Here is an 18,142-nt window from a genome sequence, read left to right on the forward strand (position 1 = left end):
ATAATTAAATATAACCATTCTAATATTAGTAAGTACAGAGTAACTCAAATATACAGTACTGTAATACTGCAGTTTTTAAGAAACAGAAGTGTTGCAATGATAAAAGTAAAGTTTCTAGAAACTCCCCCTCCTTAATCAAGCTCTCATTGATTTCAGAAATAGTTTTGCCTCTGTTGAAGGGAGTCAGAATTTGGAGTAAGATTCTGACAATGATTTTGATGTTTGAGATGAGACAATCTTGTTGAATGGGACAAAATTTGTTAAGACAGATTATTGTGAGGCCAGCAATTTCAACCATTGACAACTTTTTTGACCTAACGGCTCCTAATATGCCTGAACTTGAGTCTTGAATATGTGCTGATCCATTTTGATCAGAGATAAGTTCCCAAAAGACCTCGGTTCAGAAGGTAAATTCTGAATATACCTAAGACATCACAGAGTCCTACACAACATATTTTCCTGTAGAAACCAGGTGGTAATGATGCCATCTCCATGAACACCTTTCATGATCTAATTCCTCACTGACAAAGGGGGGGATGTGACTTCTCAGCCCAGGGAGGGAGGAGGGAAGGTAAAGGAGAGGGGTATGAAGTCTGTATCATCCACTTTCCCTTACAACTGGCTACAGAATATTGGGGGTGGGGGGTGGGAAGGGAGTCCACCAGCCCTCCCCACTCTGCTGTTGAAAATTGGCCTCAGTGCTGAAAGATATGCAAAAGGATTGGTACCAGAAGGAGAATGGGGCTGGCATATGACTCTGAAGCTTTTTAGTGTAGAATGGACACTCAGCTGAATAATGATTATTCAATAGATGCTTATTCTCAGATGAATAAAAAGTAGATGTGGGAACAGAAACTTGTTTTATCCTCATTTTGACCCCCAGCTCTTCATTGCTTCTGTGGAGTGGCCCAGGTTGTCCCCCTACCAGGCTACTCACTATCCTGGCGCTTGGTATATGATCATAGAAATTAGGTGATACAGACTGAAATGCCCTTTGGCTGAGAGAAGTCTGTCTCCTATTTCTGGCATCTGGAACACCAGCAGACTAAAGAGGAAAAGCAGATATATTCTTCTGTTCTGACTCGAGACAGTCGACCCTTAGCAAACAGAAGTGTCTCTCTATTGACTGTATCAGGCAGATGTCTCTGGTGTCCAAATCATTCCTCTGAGGACAGGTGACTATTGTTATGAATTTCCATGTCCAACTTGAAATAGATTTTCAGAGTCCCAATCAGGGCTCTTTCAATTCCATAAAACAAATTAAATCTTGTAATAGTAAAACTCTTACGCCAGTGTTTACATTCTATGATAATTTTTTGTAATAATTGCTTTTACAAAATATTTTTTACAATAGTTGTACTTAAAAAAGTCCTTTCAACTTACTTAAAACCTCTTTTAGAAGAACTGTAGTCCCTATTCAAATGCCATCAGCTGAAAGAAAACATTGTCATTTATTTCAATGGTCATTTAATCAGATCTTGTAGTTTTTAGGGCTTCTAAAGTACAGAAATGAAAGATGCACTTGTTGGACTAAGCTTAATTTAAATTTCTAAAGTTAAAACAGGTTCGTTTTCTGCTGTGTAAAAGCCTTTACAAAATTACAAAGCTTTAAAACTACATTTTTTGAAATCTGTTATGTGGTCTCCCTAAATTTTCACTCTGCAGAATGGGAATGACGTTCAGCCTTATGTGCTTCTTAAGGTCCCTCAGATGCATTTCATTAAGATATTTATATCTAGTAAAATTTTTTTAAGCTGTCACTCAGCTTTAGGATCACATCTACCTTACCTACTCAGCATGTTGCTGTATGTTGTTCAGTGTGTCACCCCTTTAAACGGTGTACTCAGGGAGGAGAGAATGGGTTTCTAGAATTTGAATTTTGGAGAGGAGAGCAAGAGTAAATAGCTATTTGATGTCTGTCTTTTCACAGTAGCACAACAGCTAATTCCTAGGGCCTCTGACCTTTTAGTGTCCTGTAAGAGAGTACTTGCATTAATCTGTTGCTTATCTGTCACCTACCACATTTGATATTTCCAGCCTCTGCTTTCAATTATCAGTCATTAGAGGCAGCACTGAGTAATTTCAGGAGAAAACGCCTGGAACCTTTGACCTGTTTTTGTCAGATAACCACAAGTGTTCACTGTAGATAAACTATCATTTCATTATATTCAAGATGTAAACGAGTGTCGTTTGTAGTGTATCAGCTTACTGTAGCCTTTATCACCTTCAAGTGATTAAAATTGCCTGGTTTACTTAGTGCTTATGCAAAGAATTTAGAGTCAAACAGTGAAATTCAGTGAGATTAGCGTAAATGGCCCCTGACAGTCACAGGGTCTGTAAGACTCTTAGTTTTGCCTTGGCATGTATATTTAGTAGTTAAACAGTGACATTAGGCTGGTCAGTGAAGCTTCACTATGTGTGCGTCCAGCCGGGATCTCAGGATCTCACGCTGCAGAAGCGACTTATTGCAACACAGCTTTGATGTGATCCTCAGCTTGATAAAGCAGCTTTCCCTTTCCAGCCGGGTCACAACGCACCAGCCTCTTCGGGAAAGGCAGAGCACTTGGCAGCAGGAAAGCAGTCGCCACCGAAAGAGCATGCACAGTAGTCCCTCTATGCATGAAGTTGTCGCTAGCACTTCTTGCATTGTACTTTTTAAGCTCTATCGACGGTTAGACATTTAAAGCTGAATCTGTAATATGCTGATTGTTTACTACACTGAGCATTTGTGTGGATGCTTTCTATTTTTTCCAGAAGACCATACTTTTTGTTAATGAAAATTTGTGCAGTTCTCAGATCCATTTATACAAATATTTTCTCTTGATATCAGTGATGACCCTTTTTCTAAAGTGTCTCTATGGTGCAAATTTGTCTTCTCTCTTCTTGTAGATGTGCTTTGTGTAAATGTATGAATATTTCATCAGTGAGCAACATGGATGTAAAAATTACTCTTTGTCATCTTGCACAAGCAAGTATTTGTGATGTTACCTTAAGCTATGATTTGCCTGATGTAACCATAGTGCTGAATTTATTAGCTTTGGGTGGTATTTTTAAGTTGATGCTTGGAATCCTGGTTAATGAGAGCAAATGAACTTTCATGTAATCATCACTGATACTCTATTGGCTCTGATATTCTAACTATTTTTTTAATTAGAAAAATTATATTCCTCCAATAGTTAAAATAGTACTTGCTCATTTTCTAGTCAACTATTTTATAGATTCTGTGGTCAAACCCAGAAATAGATGCACTTTGGTAGATGAAACGGGTAATGTTGGGATGACATGAGAATAATATGGAAAAATTAAAAAATATATTAAATTAAAAATTACTGTAATTAAAAGTCTTAATCTGTATTTTACAGGCTATCACTATTGCAAAGCTCTTGCATGTGAAATAAAGATATTTGAGACATAGCACCCACAAAAATTTTTGCCATTTCAGCAGAACAAAGGACCTGAGACATAACCTGACTAAACAGGCAGTGTCTCCCCTGACAAGGCTGTTATTCGTCCCTGGCTAATGTAGAAGTGATCTAGACTTGTTTATTATCCTCAGTATTAAAATACTTAATTTCATTAAATAATGTTTCTCTTTGAATTCATGACTTAAACCTGTCATTCCAGTCATTAGACAATATTACGACATCACAGCAATTGCTTTTTTTGCAGACTGCTATGTAATGCAAAACTTGTCTAGACTTTCTGGCTTCATTGTGGTCAGTGGGACTGCCTTAGACTCAGGGTTTTTCACAGTTTGGACTGATTGTTTTATTCCACTTTTCATTTGTATAGTCTGTCATTACTCTGAAATCATAATTTACCTGCAAACTCTGTCCTGGCAAGTCTAGGCCTAAGGAAATTTTGAAACAGTGGATGATTGCTTCCTTTTCAGATGGCAGTGCTGGGTTTACATGGGAACATAGATAAGTAATATCTGTATTAGCTGTATTAATTAATTTTGCACTCAACAGGAAATTGCTATCAGTATTCTTTCAGTAGTTGTGAGTGGTCCTGAGAGAATACTATCAATGTTATCATAGCGTCTTGCAGATTTTTGTGTCCAAACTGTAACATATATGGAGAGAACTGTTGTTTCCAAACTGGTGTTGTTGATTTGAATGTTCTTGTAAGAAACTAGGCTAAAAAAACCCTCAAACCCAAATAATAACAGAACAACACAGGAGCACTGGCATTTAAAACCTTCGTTTAGAGTGTAATTCTCTAAGTTTACTCATACTGTGTAGTGTTTAATTACCCCTAAATGATGGTAAGTAGTTGCTGAATAAATATTAATCAAAGAGTATCAGAAATGATTGATGCTTTAATTCTTTTAATATATTTTACATTTGAAGATTATTGTTGTAGCCTTTCCACTATAGTTTAGAAATTCTGTTGTAATATTAGAAACTTGCAGTTAGACCTTTATTCTGCAAAAATCCTCATCAATTCACTGCATTTGCATATGCTAATCCTTGCCAGGTTCTCTCAGAAATGAAAGGCTTTACATGTTCTTTTAAAAACAAAACAAATAAACCCCAAACCTCAAGTCTGATCTCTGTATATATCTCCCAATTTAAAACCTAGCAATGGAGCTGCTAAATAGATGGTATCCTGTTTCTCTTCAGTAGCAGCCCATTTGTCTTCAGATACAGAACAGCCAATTTACATGCTTTTGCCTCTTTTCTTCTTTAATTTTTCTACACAGTGTAAGATGGCAAACCCATGTAAGCTAGATATGCATCTTAGCCAAGTAAACCTCACAGTTAGCAGACAATTTTCCTTTTTGTCAACCAAAAGAACGTTCATTTTCACTGAAGTAAAGACAATGTTATATAGTGTATATATTTTATTTTCTGTTGTTCTTACAGAGAAACAGATTTGTACATTTTAAAGAATTATGCTAATGAAAACAATGATGGTTTGTATTTTTGAAAGCATGAAAAGGAAGTGTACTCTAGAGGACTAGATATAAGGCCACTGGTGTCTTAAATATATCTCCGAAAATAATGTAAATACTTCTGCATCAATAGCTCTCACTTGCATATGTCCCTAACCATCCCTTTGATGGTCCTCCCAAAACACAGTTGTTTCTTTTAACATATTCCTATTTCTAAATCCTACATACATAATAATGCACACACACATGCATGATACACAAATATTTTATATCTGTTTAAAATACATGTGATAAACATATATGCATGTGCATATAAGTATAAATATATGTGCATTGTAATAATATTTTTTTATTCATGGAATTCATCTACGTAACATTTTGTAATCTAGACGTGTGCTTTTTCACTACTAACGCTGTTCCTCTCCTAGATCTGAGGAATATCAGTACTAAAGCTGAGTAAATGAGTGGGGCTTATTTGGGGGAGTGTTTGGTGGAGCTGGGTGCAGCCGTAAGTGTTCAGCTACTTTTCTCAACTGAATCCCAGGTATGAATGTTTTAGGCTTTGCCCATCCTCAGTGAACCAAAACACCTGTATCACGAGGAAGATGGAAGAGCTTCTGAACTGCCGCAGGGCACAGACTCTACCTTGTTCAGAGGTCAAAAATATGTTGTGCTCTGTGGGAATAAAAACTGCAGATCATTTTCCTTTCTATATCTGTAAAATCTGAAATATTAATCCCAGAAGTTGGTCATCAGTCCGTATCATGGCATGTGGGTTTACTTGCCACATTAAAACACTCACTCTGTTAAGAAGGTCATTAAGAAAGTGGATTCGAACTGCAGCTGATAGCTGAATTATCCCCAAAGCAGCTGTAAATTCAAATCAACTAAAAGTCCGTCTCCTCCTCTTTAAAATCCTGTGCAACCCTGAATAAGCAAGGAGGTCACTGGCTTTTCTTTTGGAAACCGTGGCGGTGTCAGAAACGCTGGAAGCTGCTGCTGCAGCCCCGCCGCGTCTCCGGGCGGGCTGAGGAGCGCTGCGTCCTCCGCAGCCCTCCGTCACCCTTCGCTTCCTCTCGCTGCTGGCGGGACGACCCTTGTGCCAGTACACCGCAACGTGCTAATTTATAGGCGGTAACTGCTTCTTAAATGTGTAGTAGCTGTACCGCACTCTAGCACTACTTCAGAATTTATTACGTTAAGTGTAAGTGATCAGCTTTCCTCCCGTCTGCCCGGCTATTACCTGCAGCAGTGTTTTCCAAAGTTGTCTGTGTCTCTGACATTATTGCTGCTGCATTTATGATTAAACTCAGGTCCTAAATCCTTTCACAGGTTTTAGTTTGCCCATATTTCTAGCTACTTTAACAACATACCCTCTTTCAGCTTTTTTTGATATTCTTTCCACTCTGGCTTCTGGAATTCGTATAAAAGCCACAGAGGGTTTTTCCTTTTGAACTGAAGACACTCGGCTTGTGGAATTTCCTTTAACTGGAAGTATGTCTGGGCTTGTGGTTTTATGATTTGCACAATTTTCTATTCTGTTTGTTTACTTCTAAGCACAGGGAATGCTCCAATAATCATAGGAAATGTGTATTCATTCCACCTCAAAACCTGTCTTCTAAATTCAACCTTTTCCTAACAGTTGAAAGGGACAAGGACTTTTCCCATCAGCGAAGGCACTATAAGGAATTTCGTTTTGACCTTACTCAAATCCCACATGGAGAAGCAGTGACAGCAGCTGAATTCCGGATTTATAAAGATCGAAGCAACAGCCGATTTGGGAATGAAACAATTCAGATTAGCATATATCAGATCATCAAAGAATATCCAAACAGGTACCTTGTTTGCGTGCATGTGTTATGTTTGGAGTAATGTCTTACGTTTCTATCTTAATTGGAGAGACGATAACTTATCATAAATGTACCCTCTGCAAGGTATTATTGCTGTAGCTTGTGTGGTACTAATTCTCAGGCAACAACAAATAGTGAGAATAAAACTTATCTTCAGTGTAATTTATTCTGGTGTTATGGAGAGTTATGTATCAAATCTCACCAAATAATCTGCCCATACAGCTCTCTGCTGCTGGGTGCAAAGAGGGGTGAGGATTAGCTTCTCAAAGCGTAAATGGTGGAATCACATGCACAGTATATATCTGGATTGAGAAAGACACCATTTGCTGACACAGAAGTAGTGCCAACCAAGATTTGTTTAGCTCCTTAAAGGCAGATAAACTAGTCAACTTTGTTTACTTTTGAAGGCACATTGCTTTTGTGCCTATGTTTTAATATTCTACAGAATTTATTTAAACAGATCAAGTCATGCACTAACTGTAAGATGATATGTGTGCACTTAACATATGCTGCTTACCAAAACTGAATATTAAAATAAGTATGACATTACAGATGAACAAATCTCTGATTTGTTTGCAGAACAATCTGTGTGTCTTATTTCCAAGATTGTGCAAAACCTAAGTGACCAGATTAGACCAGACAAAGTAGCTCAATACCTGAAATTCCCACTAAAAAACTGTTAACAGTTCCAAGGCCCTTCTGAAAAAAGCTATATACTTTCAAAATTTTTGGTTTTGTGGCTGGATTGTTGAGCATTTTGAAACAAAAATTTTGGATGTCTTTTCCCAGCAAAGGTAAAAAAAATAGTTTTATTTTGAGACGAATGAAAACTCTCCCTCATCCTGGAACAGATAACATATTTCCATTCTGGGCATGTTTAACCAAACCAAAGAAAATAGTAGCCTAAATTTGCAGAGCATTCTGGAGGCCCCATCACTGAGGCTAACATTTGAGTTAGCTCAAAGTCCAGGCCAGAGTTTGAATCCCGTTTTTGCTCACATAGTCTTGAGCTTTTGCCTTCCAGATGAGAACCTTGAGCATATAAACATATAAAATTGTCATGTTTTTTTTCTTTTTGACCCAGCAAGCACTGGGGTATTTTATATCAAGTGGAGCAGAACCAGCAAGAGAGAATGAACTCATCCTTCCAGAATACCCTCTGCTTTCTTAGGTTCACAGTGCAGAAATTGCTTTCCTCTGTGTTTGGCTTACAAAAGTTACTGCTGACAGAGTCTTAAAAGAAACTTCTTGGAAGAACGAAGAAAATAGGAAGGAAGAGAATGTCTCTATTTAAAGGGCACAAGTCAAGGTTAGGGTGATGTAAATTCTGTAAACTCAAAAGCTTTTTTTAGGAATTAGTGGGTAAGGTTAGTTTTCTAGTCTGGTTTGTGCTTCTTTTTGTTTTTATTTTTTTTCCCAGTAAGTAGTTTCTGCCTTTTTTTTTTTTTTTTTTTTTTTTAAGGAAGACAAAAGGATCAAAATTTAGTAGTATCTAGCTTGTTAAAATGACAATTTTCTCTACACAATCTGTGATAGTGAACCAACGAAGAATTCTACTGATTTCTTTCAGTGTCCATCTGCAAATTTCTAGGATAGTAAACAGCACTAATTTCTAACAACCTACAAGCCCCGTGTCCTGTAACTGAACCATGATGATGGAAAGTGGCATATCCAAGTATTGCTTTTTGCCATTAGGTCTAAGGAAACTTCAGACTTAGACTAATGGTCATGCATTTACTTGCTATTGGTGATCTTGCCAGTCTCTCCTTACATGCGGAGTATGTAGAGACAAATGCCTCAGAGGGGTGAGATGAGAGAGGACTGCAAGCTCTGTACAGTTCATATTTAAAACAAGGAACGTTTTGCTGGTTTCCCAGCTGTTTCTTGATGCCTCCAAACAGATGAGTTCCCAAGAATATTTTATCATTGGTGTTTGCAATAATATTACAGCTTTTGCTCTGGGGCTCAGGCCTCATTAGCGTTGTTCTTGACTTGTTGCCTCAGGTTTGTCCTACATATAAATATAGCAGATTTTAGGTGAAATTTCTCAGAAGCTGCTGGCGTGGTACCACAGCAAAACCACTCGGCTCACCCCTGCTGTCAGATCCTAGACAGATGCTAGAGTTCTGCAATCTGGAATGCACTTCTGGTACACTTTTAGACCAGTAGTGATCAGGGCTGATGAATTTTGAGTTGCAGACTAAAGATGATTTTGTAATCTCAGACATTTTTCTGTCTCTATGACAGTATGGCCACTTAAGTGTATACATTGAATTTGCTTGGAGTTTGCTGAAATGGCAGTGTTTCAGATTTAAGTTTTCTATTTATCCTATGGAAGTATGTAAAGCACAGCCAATAGCAAGGCGAATCTTCTCACATAGCCCTGCCAATGTACTCCTACCCTGATCTTTTCTCATGACGAAAGTAATGTACTCCAACTGGCCAAACCCTAGTTCAAGATCTGGTGGCAGCTAGCCACTAATTTGTCTAAACCCCAAGGATTCTTTCTGCATTAGGGAATCCTCAAGTGGTATTAAGATGCTAAAGCAGCTTTCTGGAATGAGGCAAGAGGTGAAGCAGCACTATGGGGATGGCCTATTACATAGTAATCACAATTTGATGTGTTCTAAAACTTTGCTAGGTTTCAAGGAAAGTATACGTGGTTTATTCCATCTTTACTTTCTTAAATGACCCAGGAGATCTGGGGCTTCTTAGACATTCTGCTGATAGTGTCTTTGCTGAAATTTTTGACTGTGGTAGCATTTCTGTGGTAGACAACTGACCCTTTGGGACCAGCCTGAGATCAGTAAGCTAAAAAAGCCTCCATAAAGGTAAAGCCAATCAGCTGTATTCTGCCTGAATATGTTAACTGTTGTATTTCAGGCTATTTACGACATAATGCTTTTCTTTTTATTATGTGTTGTGGGCTATTTTTGAAATAGAAATATTTTTAAAAATTAGAGCCAAAAAGTGCAGCTGTTTTTCATTTTAAGTGTGATAGTTTCTGCTTTTCACAAAATAAAGGAGAATTTTGAAATTAAAAATGTCACAAAATACATTGACAAATTTCAGTGAATAACACTGGCTAATGGTGGAATACTGATCCCACAGCAATCACTTACTTGTGAGACGTCAAGTTTCCATTCTATGTTTATAATGAATTGTGAAAAAAAATAGCTTTTTTGACAGATATTTTCAATTTATATAGTATATTACATGGGCTAAATAATTTCATTCATCTAGATAATTCATTTTGTGTTCCTCCGCCTGTTCTTGAGAATTAGTTCCAGTTTTCTGTTTATTAATTAATATTCGTGAGACCAATCTACCTGTTTGAGTCTACTAATGTGGAAAAGATGACTGATATATCAATGTCAAAAATAGTTTGGTGCATTCTGCTGCAGTACAGAATAATAAAGTCACACGGAGGAAAGATTCTGAGGAGAAATGCATGCTTTATAAGGATTTCAGGAATGTACTCATTAGCAGTGCCCTATTCTAGTTTGGCATAACAGGCATAGTTCTTTTGGGAGTATTTTATTCACTCAAAGCTAAGTGTAGAGCTGAATGAATCTGTATAGGAAAATAATGTATTCTCACAGAAAAGACAAATGTGAAGTTATAGCATTGTAATATTGTAAAAATTTATGTTCCAAACAATTTTATAGTTTTCTATTAAAGTTCCTGAACGATACAAGAAATATTTACAGAGAGTCATCTTAAAAAATGTCCCATTCAGAATGAAACCCTTCAGTTTTAAAGTTCTGATAAAACTGCTTATTGGAGAAAAAAACGGCATTTAAGACTCCAGAGAGTACCATTTATGAGCTTGTGGTACGTTGTTAATTTGTTCAGTGCTAGCATAGCGGGTCAGGCTTGTTAGAATTGTAGGACTGTTTTCATGTTGGCTCCAGAGGGAGAAGGTATGTTTTCTCCTTGTGTGGTCATTAACCCAGGTCTGCTAGAATAGCAGTGATAAGATCCCAGCTGAAGATTATAGTTCAACAAAAGAAAAAAAAAGAAAATTGAAATAACTTTTGTTAAAAAACTTTTGTTTTTCATAGAAAAATGAAAAAAAATCCATAAAATACAATCTCTTCATCATTGCTGTGCTCTTTAACCTGAAGCTTCAGATACTTCTCGCATATAAGATACATGTATGCTTCTGTCAGTTCTTTTGGTCTTATTTTTTGAGTGTTAAACAATCAGTTTCAAGAGGTACATGAGTTTTTTTTCAGTTTTTTAGGTGCATTTAAAATAGTAAGTAATTACCTGTTACCTCATTGCAACAAAGCAGCATTGGACTGCAATGATAAGATCACCATAAAAACTTCATTTGTTATACAGAAAGCCTATTATCTCTGTCTGTCTTACCTCCTTAAGTATATATTCATGGTGTCTGTAAGGTAACAGAGCCATTCCAAAGTTTGGATAAGCCAAGACTATCTTTATCTTGGACAATCAAAATGTAGAATAAATTATTTCTTCTGGTTAACAAGTGCTTTGGTTACAACAGAAAAGAAACAAGCTTCTGTAGCTATAGATTTCAGTTAAAAGGCTAAATGGTGAAAACAATTTTTAATAATGCATGCTGCTTTGTAGGAAGAGGGTAAAATGATGATGAGAGTTAAATATCTTGGTTCTAGTATGATTATTCAAGGACATTATTTGCCATATAAATATGGTTCTGAAACTAATTGTGTCAGAAGATACATGAAAACAGATCAAAGAAATGATCCATGCAAACATTTAGTAACACAGTTATGCTAACTCCCCTAAATAGACCTTCTGAATTACTGGACAGTTACATGGGAACAAATTTCAGAATATAACAGAAAACTAAGGGTTAAAATGTAAGTACATTACTGAACAGGTATATACTTTGCTATATGGACTTATTTTCTAAACATACATACTAATATGAAACTAAACTGTCATATATTCATGTTTTGTCATATGATACAGCTGCTGCCGTGTGTTATTAATAACAGATTTTTTAGTGATGCTTTGCCTTTCAATTTCAGTTGAAATTGGAATGTGATTTTGACTTTTTTGTCTTTTTCACTGTACAGTTTATAAAAGTTAATCATCCTGAGACATTCTAGTGCAGAAAGATGAGTCTTTTATGAGCAATTTTGCTTATTCATATTGTGTATGCATGTCAGGAAACTAGAATTTTCAGATTTCTCAGAACTGCAGTTTTCATGTGCTGAGACCCATTTCAGAAAGTCCTGTGAGGAGGAATACCTGTATTATACTTAACAGTTATGTTAGGTACAGCATATGCTGTATTGTGTCATGAGGAGGATACGTCCAAAAATTATTCATTTGGACTTGAGGAAGTTAGTGTCAGCAAGAAAGTTAGGGACAAAAAATTGATAATATTTGAATGCCCTAACTCTCTATTTTCCTTAACTCAGGGACGCAGACTTGTTCCTGTTGGACACAAGAAAGGCTCAGGCTTCTGATGTGGGCTGGTTTGTATTTGACATTACTGTGACCAGCAATCACTGGGTGATTAATCCGCAGAACAATCTGGGCTTGCAACTCTGCGCTGAAACTGAGGACGGTAAGATAACCATAGATCATAATCCTGCATATGCTCCTGTGGTCTGTTTCTGTGAATGTTTTCTGGACAGAGTGTTTTTTTTAACTCTGATGGGTGACAATTCACTGAGAGTTTAGAAGAGAAGAACAAAGTCTTATCCTGCTGCAGCTGTGCTTTTTAATGTTCTCAGTTCTGTAGAATATGGCAATTATAAAACTCAATTGAATCAAGTTAAATTAAATGAAGTTTGGGGTAAAAGCTCTTTTATAAAAAATAAAGTTTCATATTAAGGCTCTTCCAGCGATGATTAAATGCATACATCCAGGAAACTCAAGTAGATTTGTGGAATTTTCGTTTTATAAAGTTTCTAAAGATGTTTCTGGGCTGGACCATGGAGAAAAGCATAAAGAAACCTCATGACTGTTCGGAATTTATCTTGTAATCACTGGTACGGATGTTGGAGAAAGGTTAATGTGGAAATTGTTTTCTATCTTTTGAAAAAAAATAATTTCAAAGCTTTTTTATCTTGCAGTGTGTCAAAAATTTGAAATCTTGAAAATTTTCATTAGCTGAAAATTGGAAAGAATACTATCAAATTAATCAGATTCATAGTTGTTTTTTTAGTTTAAAATGACTAGAGTGTTACAGTATTCACCATTGTCCTGTTCATTAAAAAGCAAAAATACCTCTTGATGCAAAATAATATTTTTAGAAGAATTGTCCGTAACGTAGATTTCTTTAGAAACTAATAAAAAGAGAATTACAGACTGTTTTTTCTGGGAAGGTTCACTTAATCCATGCTACTTTACAAGCAAACTTTTAAATTTATCTTTTTCTTGTCAAAAAGCTTTTTATGTCAAAGGCCAGGGGATCTATGATGCCCGTTAATCTAAACCTTAGCTGACATCATGATAATGAGTAGCAGGAGCAATGCTGATGTAAGGATTAATATATATATTTTTTCTTCTTGCTTTGTACTGGCTATGTTATCTCATTGTTTCCGATCTGAACTCCCCTTGGGCTCCAGGGGGCTGTGAACAAAGCTGCTCATACTTTTTCGGCAAGTGCTGGGGAGTTATGCAAAAAGTGCCGTGGCCTCCGTGGCCTCTGAGCAGCATCGTGCTGAGAAGAGGACAACTTCAGCCGGGGGGGGGGCAATTTCACCTCGTATTGCCCACGCAGGCCCAGTAGAGTCAGTGCAAAGGGAAGACGCCGGCGTGGTGTAGACCACCTTCTTGCTCTATCCGGATGGTCATCAGAGGCCCCTGTGCTGAGCACAGGCCGCAGAGGAAGCGGCTCCATTCGGTGGACCGCTGCGTTGGGCGCTCTTCAAGCCTCCCGATTCTGGGGAGGTGACACCTCCGTCAGGCATCCAAATTAGGTGGGCTGGCATTCATCCAGGTTTCTGGCTCCAGCATAAACTCCATCCCTGCCTTTTTTTCCAGGAGGTTCAAATACAAGAATTCTCAAAAATTAAATAGCCATGAAAGGCATTCATTAAGAAACCCTGGAACCAGAAATAGTTGGAGCAATTTGTTGGTTCTAGCCTTGAAATTATATTGGTTCAGTAAACATCAGGAAAGTTTAACTGGGTAGAAGGAAGCCTTCAGATTAATACACTGAAGAAATTGTAAAAGAGCTGTTTTATGTAAATATTTCCCCTGTCTTATTCACAAGATCAGGAAGGTGATAGATAATTTTCTTCCATAAATTCCAAAGCCACAGACAGCTTTACCTTCTGCACCTTGCTTATTTGAATTTCTCAGGGTAGTTGCTCTAGTGAGGAGGGAATTCCCCTCTTTTTTTTCGATTTCTATTCCCTTTTCAGTTTATTCCTAAATGAAGAGTGCCATTTTAGGGGCTACAGTTTTCAAAACTATAGTGAAGAGCTGTGCCTGCCGTTTCAGCTTAGCATAAGAAAAATTATCCTTTCAGGCTCTTACAATTTTAGTCTTAAGGCTTTGATTATTTTTATTGGGTTGCTGTTACTTCTGGAAGCTATTAGAAACACCATCAGTTGAATGACATGTTTGTGTACAGATGGAACACGAATTTTTATATATGACTCAGTGTGTAGTGGATCCTGTTTATAACCCAGAGAATCCCACCCACCTTTCCTCCAATCATTTTTCTATGAAAGTTCAGAGATTAATTCAAATCAGTTGAAAAATCTTCCATTGGCTTAAGAGATCTTGAGGCCATGTATTCTGCAGGACATTTCTTGATGCCTTCAGCTGGCCATTGAGTTAGGGGGAGTACAGGACTGGTTCTGCCCTGGGAACCAGTGGGACTTCTGCAATGAGACATGATCCATTCAACTCTATTGCAACAAAATAGGATTCTGTTAAGTTGGAGGGTTCATATTTGAGGTATTCAGATGCTGCACCGGGCCCCTGGAAAATAAAGTCTATAGATGCATAGTAGTTTTTTTAAATTTATTCATGCAGCATCTTTAAAACGAGGCACCTATAATTATTGAGACTCTGGGGTGCCACTATATTGTTACCATTAGCATTAATAGTAATCTTTCTTGTACTTATCCTTCAGTGACTTTTTTTAGGGATTTACTTGTGCAGATATATTTCTTTAGTGAAGAAATTTTATTTCCCTGAGGATGAGAATTCTATTTTCCCTAAAGATGCCACATAAATAATAATGATGTCTATATGAGGAATAAAAAAATTTGTAACTATTTAATATAACAGTTTGATAAAAACAACTTTAGAAGAATCTCTGGTTGTTATAATTCATATTTTTCCCCTTTTGTAAATGCTGAAAAGTATAAAAGGCCACATGACATTGGAATGTGTTTTTTTTTTTTTTTCTTACAGACAGTATTTGGTATCATACACATCATTTTAGCATGAAATGTAGACTTTTTCTCTTAATGGGACATTTTATTTTGAACAGGAAGAATAAAGGTTTGTATGACACATATGGAAGCTGTCAACATATAATGCACTGTTTCCCTGGGGCTGTGGTAAATTAAGAATCAGGTTTTTTTGATTCTCTTTTTTTAATAGCTCCTCAACATTCTGCTGCATCCCCTTTGGCTGATTCCCTTCTTTTGACACCAAAACTCTCTATGGTGTTTAAAATGAGAGGTGATCATTTTCACATTGATGGAAGTAAGGGTGTTAGATGGACTGCAGCATAAAATCGATGCAGATGCAGAAACAATTTGAAAAGCTCCGTGTGACACTTTTCCTGTATGTATACCATATGTCTCGTAAGACTTAAAACATGTTGCAGTGAATCAGCACCTTTGTATTAACACTCAACATTTTTATAATTGGAAGTTAGCAACAGTTTGCACATCATTTTAACTGGAGGCGTATAGAAAGCTGCAAGAGTATTCCTTTGGCCGTTCGTGTCGTTCATGCTGAAGAAAACCTGGTGTTGTCTTCTCAAAATGGGAGAGAGAGAAGATATTTAACTCCGATGGTCCACAGAATATGACAGATCCCAAACACAGAGCTCTCAATATGACATCCTGGGTAGCCTCCATGTCTCTTCCTAGATCACTATGTCTCTTAGTTATTTGCCTTCTGTCTAGGCATCACAGGGGAAGAAACTGATGGTAACTTTTGTCACTGTAGTCCTGAGGCTTTTTTTTTTTTTTTTTTTTTTTTTTTTTTTGAGTTTTCTTGCTGTTTGAGGTGCACAGGCAACAAGAATCCTCTGCCACCTAACTCTGACTCTTCTACTACTGAAGGTGGCTGACTTGCTTTCAACCCATCATATCCTGTAGGAGCACCTTGATTTTTTCAGGTAGTTGGTAGTGATGCTCTAACCTTCCTTCGCAGCCTTGGCCTCACCTTCACAGCACTAAATGATATCAGTTTCTTCCTGAGCTTACCCCCAGTCAGCCTTTGCATCTAACTTACAAGAACAAGGTAGCTGTCAGGTACATTGAGTTCTATCACTTAAGTCTCTTGGTGGATTTTGTATTTACAAAACAAAGTATCAGGAGTGATTTTACCTTGATTAATGTCTTTGCAGTAGGGGAATTTAGGATATACACACATATATATGTATGCATGCATGCATGCATGTATTTTATATACATATATGGACTTTGGCAGGCTACCTCTACCTAAGTTCTGCACCATCTGGAAGCCATATAGCCATGTTAGCACAGCACTGAACCCGAGCTAATATATCCTGCCCCTCAGCAGGTTTTATTAGCTTGGGCTCAGGCATTGCTGAAGTACAGCTACATGACTTCTGGTTCAGAGCTGACTTTGGCCAAAGTTATACTAGTAAATTAAGCATGCTCAGGAATACGGTGGGACACTAGCCTCTACTGGTACGAAACAAGCTAGAAAGCTGGCACTCTCAGTCTCCAAAACAGGGTAACTGTATGCAAGCTGCTCGCTGGGAGAGGTCCCTGCAGCACGGGGTATGGAAATGTGCCTGGGAGCTGCAGGAGAAGGGTAACTGGCTGGGACCAAAGGCATGCGGAGAACCTCCTCCTTCTCTGACAGCACTGATGATCCAGATCCAGTGCCTGGGAGCACTCCTGGGCACGCTTTCATTTACCCAACTACCTGTAGCACTTGTTTCCAGCTAGGTCAAAACAAAGTCTGCGTTTTCCTGTGTCTGCTTGTTGAAGGTGATGTGAACACACCCTTTGTTAGTAAAGACACCCTTACGTTAACAGGAGTGAGAGAGGTGAGATGGGCTCATCCATCTCCTCCAGGCACCAGCCTGCTGGTCCATACTGCTTCTGGCTGTATGGCTGGGCAGCTCTCACTCCCTGCCCTGCTCTCCAGATGAAGGACACATCTGCTGCTAAGCACCAGTATTTTAGTGACAATAATTGGCATATGTATTTAGTTTCATTTGGAAGGCTTTTATCCATTTTATTCTTCAGTGAGTGGCCAGTTAGTATAGTGTCTTATTGTCTTACTGAACACATTTTAACTGTGTGGAAGAGGCCTAGGACTCCCACAAACTATTCACTAAGTACATTAAACCCAAAGGGTAAATCAAGTAATTAACAAGCTGTGTTTGTTTATGATTACATCTTACTTTTTATTTACGTATACATGGTACTGCCCAGTTATACAGCTTATTATGATTTCTAACATTTTCACAAATAATACCACTTGCTTCCTTCAAGACCTTTATAAATATCAAAATCAGCACAAAAAACTATGCAAAATTCATTTATCTGAACTCAGTGAAAACAACAGAAGAAATGATTAAAAAAACAAAATGTTTTTTAGTTTTGACTGAAGCTGTGAAACCTAGGAAACATAGAATAGACTGTCCAAGACCACCCATTTTTTCAGAATTCCTTTAAGCCTCCTGGGAGCAGAAGAGTTAACAAAATACATGAAGCTTATTTAAAAAGCTATATATTACATCCATTTAGATAGATGTGATCAGCAGAGGAAGATTTTTCAATAGAGACAGGAGAAAATATCTTGGAGTGTTGTTGTTGCCTTATTGGATTCATCATATTTGTGTCACTAATTTTTCTTTTTTTGTTAAATAAATCTTAATTTAGTCTTTGGTAGGCAAGTTCTACCTGAATTCTTTTGTTTCTGTGAAGTCCCATCGCTCTCAAGAGCCCTGTTCAGGTATAAGAAATCACAGAAGTTTCGCTCTAATTCTGAAGTTACCTTGTGAACTTTCAGAGATTCAGAAGTTTTGCTCAAGGATTAAATATTATTGGACCCTGCACACTCAGGATCTTTCTCCAAGATGCCTTTCCCAATCTTCATTTTGGATATTATTCCACACAAGAAGGAAGTGACACCAGAATGTTTTTCTCAGCAAACCAAAGATAAATTCTCAGCATCACTAGAGTTTTCAATTCTACAAATATATAAAATTATT

The 18,142-nt window shown here is 37.4% G+C and overlaps 1 protein-coding gene across 2 annotated transcripts in view; it reads left to right on the forward strand.

The window, feature by feature from the left end:
• The window catches only part of BMP5 (bone morphogenetic protein 5), a 58,612-nt gene that overhangs the window by 17,093 nt on the left and 23,377 nt on the right, over positions 1 to 18,142 (forward strand). For both annotated transcript variants that reach the window (XM_062572913.1, XM_062572914.1), the window contains 2 exons: positions 6,540 to 6,732; positions 12,168 to 12,316. In XM_062572913.1, coding sequence (XP_062428897.1) covers positions 6,540 to 6,732; positions 12,168 to 12,316 — 342 coding nt within the window. The remainder of the gene's footprint in view (positions 1 to 6,539; positions 6,733 to 12,167; positions 12,317 to 18,142) is intronic.

The sequence above is a fragment of the Rhea pennata genome, chromosome 3 (assembly GCF_028389875.1).
Source record: "Rhea pennata isolate bPtePen1 chromosome 3, bPtePen1.pri, whole genome shotgun sequence".
In the NCBI taxonomy this organism is placed as follows: domain Eukaryota; kingdom Metazoa; phylum Chordata; class Aves; order Rheiformes; family Rheidae; genus Rhea; species Rhea pennata.